General features: G+C 46.5%; 1 protein-coding gene across 1 annotated transcript; it reads right to left on the reverse strand.

Annotated features, from left to right (window-relative positions):
- Positions 1–1,530: 1,530 nt before the first annotated feature.
- LOC106820293 lies at positions 1,531–2,582 on the reverse strand (the record flags this gene model as incomplete). Its single annotated transcript, XM_014824814.1, is given in 3 exon segments — positions 1,531–1,720; positions 2,063–2,161; positions 2,395–2,582. Coding segments are annotated over 3 exon segments (303 nt in total). The 3' UTR covers positions 1,531–1,616.
- Between the last annotated feature and the right edge of the window lie 175 nt (positions 2,583–2,757).

Below are 2,757 nucleotides of genomic sequence, written 5' to 3' on the forward strand. Positions count from 1 at the left end.
TAAAACAGGGAGTATTTGACTCCGGACTCCCGTTAATTTCGCACCCTGGATAGTGTGATGAAGGTAAATGTCTTGGGGTATGGTCCTGAGGCTGGGGAATGGGGTTAACCAGAGCAGATGGGGTAAAGACAAGGATTAGGCTAAGCATTACATCAGATAATATCACACACATACATCCGGTAGTTAGAGATGGGGTACATGGGGGGGGTGAGCTGCATTAGCAGTGTGTGTGTGTGTAGTGTGTGTGTGTGTGTGTGTGTGTGTGTGTGTGTGTGTGTGTGTGTGTGTGTGTGTGTGTGTGTGTNTATTGCTTATGATCACATCCCTGAATGTTTTGAATATGTCCGCCGCTAGTGGTTTCCAGTCGACTGATCGCCAGCTGCGTATTCATACTGCTGAATAAGGCAAGTCTGGACTGTGCAGAGTATGCTTCATTCACATGCCTGCAGGGGCTTTTGTTTTTCCAGATTGAATTACGTTATCGATGTCAAGCCATGTTGATGGCTGATTCTGAAAATTTTAGTTCATAGTTTAGAATGTCTTTATTAGTGAATGTTCAGGTTATGATTGGATTGACTTTAAGCAAGGTAATTATATTTAACTTGTGTTTACTTGAATGTTTGGATTGATAATGTGTAAGTGTCTTATTTTGACTTAAGCTATTTTTTGCGATAGATTATTTCTGCGTATTGTTATTGCTATGCTGCAATCAATGCGTTGCTACGGTGTTATCATATATGTTATCGTATTAAAGTAGAAGATTGTTAAACACGTTGCTTTTCATAATGGAATGCGCGCTCGATCTTTTTGTCAAAACACTTAGCTAATATCATTCGTCACAGGTAGCCGGCAGGATGTTAACAGCAAGGTAGCAGTATCCGGTCAGGGTACCGCGCATGTATTCCCCGATAGCACTGACAGGCGTACAGAGCTCTGCTTAATTCCCCACGTGCTCTGCGGTGGTGCGGTGCGTGCCGTGCGGTCGGCTGTGGTGATAGGTTGTGATTATGTAATCACTGAATATGATGGTTCGTCATGCGTTTGTATAACTGATAATTAGAAATACGTAACCCGAATTTTGAGTATGTTAAGTACTGTATTTAACGTTTCTATTACCCTCTCTGTGCAGAGGTGCTGCTTCGTTCATAGATTAGGTACTGGGTACTGAGTATACCATCTGGTTATCATCTTTTAATTACGATATATGTATCTATGAGATTAAATCCCGACCGAGATAATAACACCTTTGTCCCTGCTCTATATTGATATGCCATATAGGAAGTTCGTATCATTTTCGTTCGAGACCGGTGACACAGGCGAAGGTCACGCCAAGTCGTGCTGAGGGGTTGCGTCCAACAATAGCTATGCTGTATTTATGTTCTGAGTCATATTAAATTCAGGGCGCCCCCAGCACTCTTTTCGCTTGTTAAGATTTTTACCCATCGCGTATCTTATTTGTTAGAAGAAAACATGAGTGATTGATTGATTGCATTGATTGATTGATTGATTGATCTATGATTGATTACCTGCGGAGAGATGTCCGTAGGAGCCGCTGCCGGCGCTCGAGCTGCGCGACGCGTTCATGATGTTGACTAGAGCGTTCGGCGAGATGCGGATCATGGAATTGATGTCGAAGGAATGGTCGGAGAACGGCGAGCTCGACAGCGCCCTCTTGCGGCTCGCTCGCACGCCGGGCCGAGGCGCTCTGTGCAACTAGAACCTGCGGCAAGGTAAACGATCGGCGTCAGTCTAAAATACGGTCGGCGTCAGTCTCAGTTTACAATTCAGTATCTTGGGGCACTCAGCAAACGACTGCTATAGAATTTTGAAGTGCGTTATGCTTTTGGATAAAACTACCTTATTACATAATATATAAAATCTCTCTCTCTCCTCTCAATATATGAGATTTCAGTCAGTAAAGTATTGGTAGATGGTGATGGTGATGGTGATGTATTGGTGATGGTGATACGTGTATCGTCAAGGCTTGTATGGCGATGCATCGATATACATATATATATATATATATATATATCGATGAATCTTCCCATCCCATAATGCTCACCATCCATGGACGGAGTCGCCGGGAGGCCCTGACTAAGAGATTCATATCGCTGAGACAGTGCTGCCATCTGCTGCAAATACTCAGGATGAACCGGAACACCTGCAATGATATAATCAGAGAGTCAGACGGTTAGTACACGTAAGGGGCGGGGCATGTGGGTGGGGTAAGTGGGTGTGGCTAGCGAGTGAAGTAGGTAAGCGGGGCTGGGGAGTGTGGTAGGTGGACAACGCTAGGGAGTGGGGCACGTGGGCGGACTAGGGACTACGGGACCCAGTCTAATGAGGGTAGGGTAGGTAGGCGTGGCTACGTGAGCGGGGCAGTGTGAAGCTTACCTCTTTCTACGGGACTCAGTCCCCGGAACGACATCGGACTCGAATGCAGCGACCCGTACAGCTGCTCCATGTAAGGCGTGATCCTATAGGCCGGATGCATCGTCGCCTCTGATTGGTTGGAGCCGCGCCGCGACGCAAGATACGGGATTTCGCTTATCGATGGACTCGCGCTAGGGCTTCCCGTAAGACTGCGAAAGAAAGCGTGAAATACGTTAGTACGGACTTAAATCTGGAACAGAATTGATAATAACAAACGTTCATCACACAAATGCACACACACCCACACGCGCGCACACAGGCACACGCGCGCACGCACGCACGCACGCACGCACGCACGCACGCACGCACACACACACACACACA

Source organism: Priapulus caudatus, unplaced genomic scaffold, assembly GCF_000485595.1.
Source record: "Priapulus caudatus unplaced genomic scaffold, Priapulus_caudatus-5.0.1 Scaffold9688, whole genome shotgun sequence".
NCBI lineage: Eukaryota > Metazoa > Priapulida > Priapulimorpha > Priapulimorphida > Priapulidae > Priapulus > Priapulus caudatus.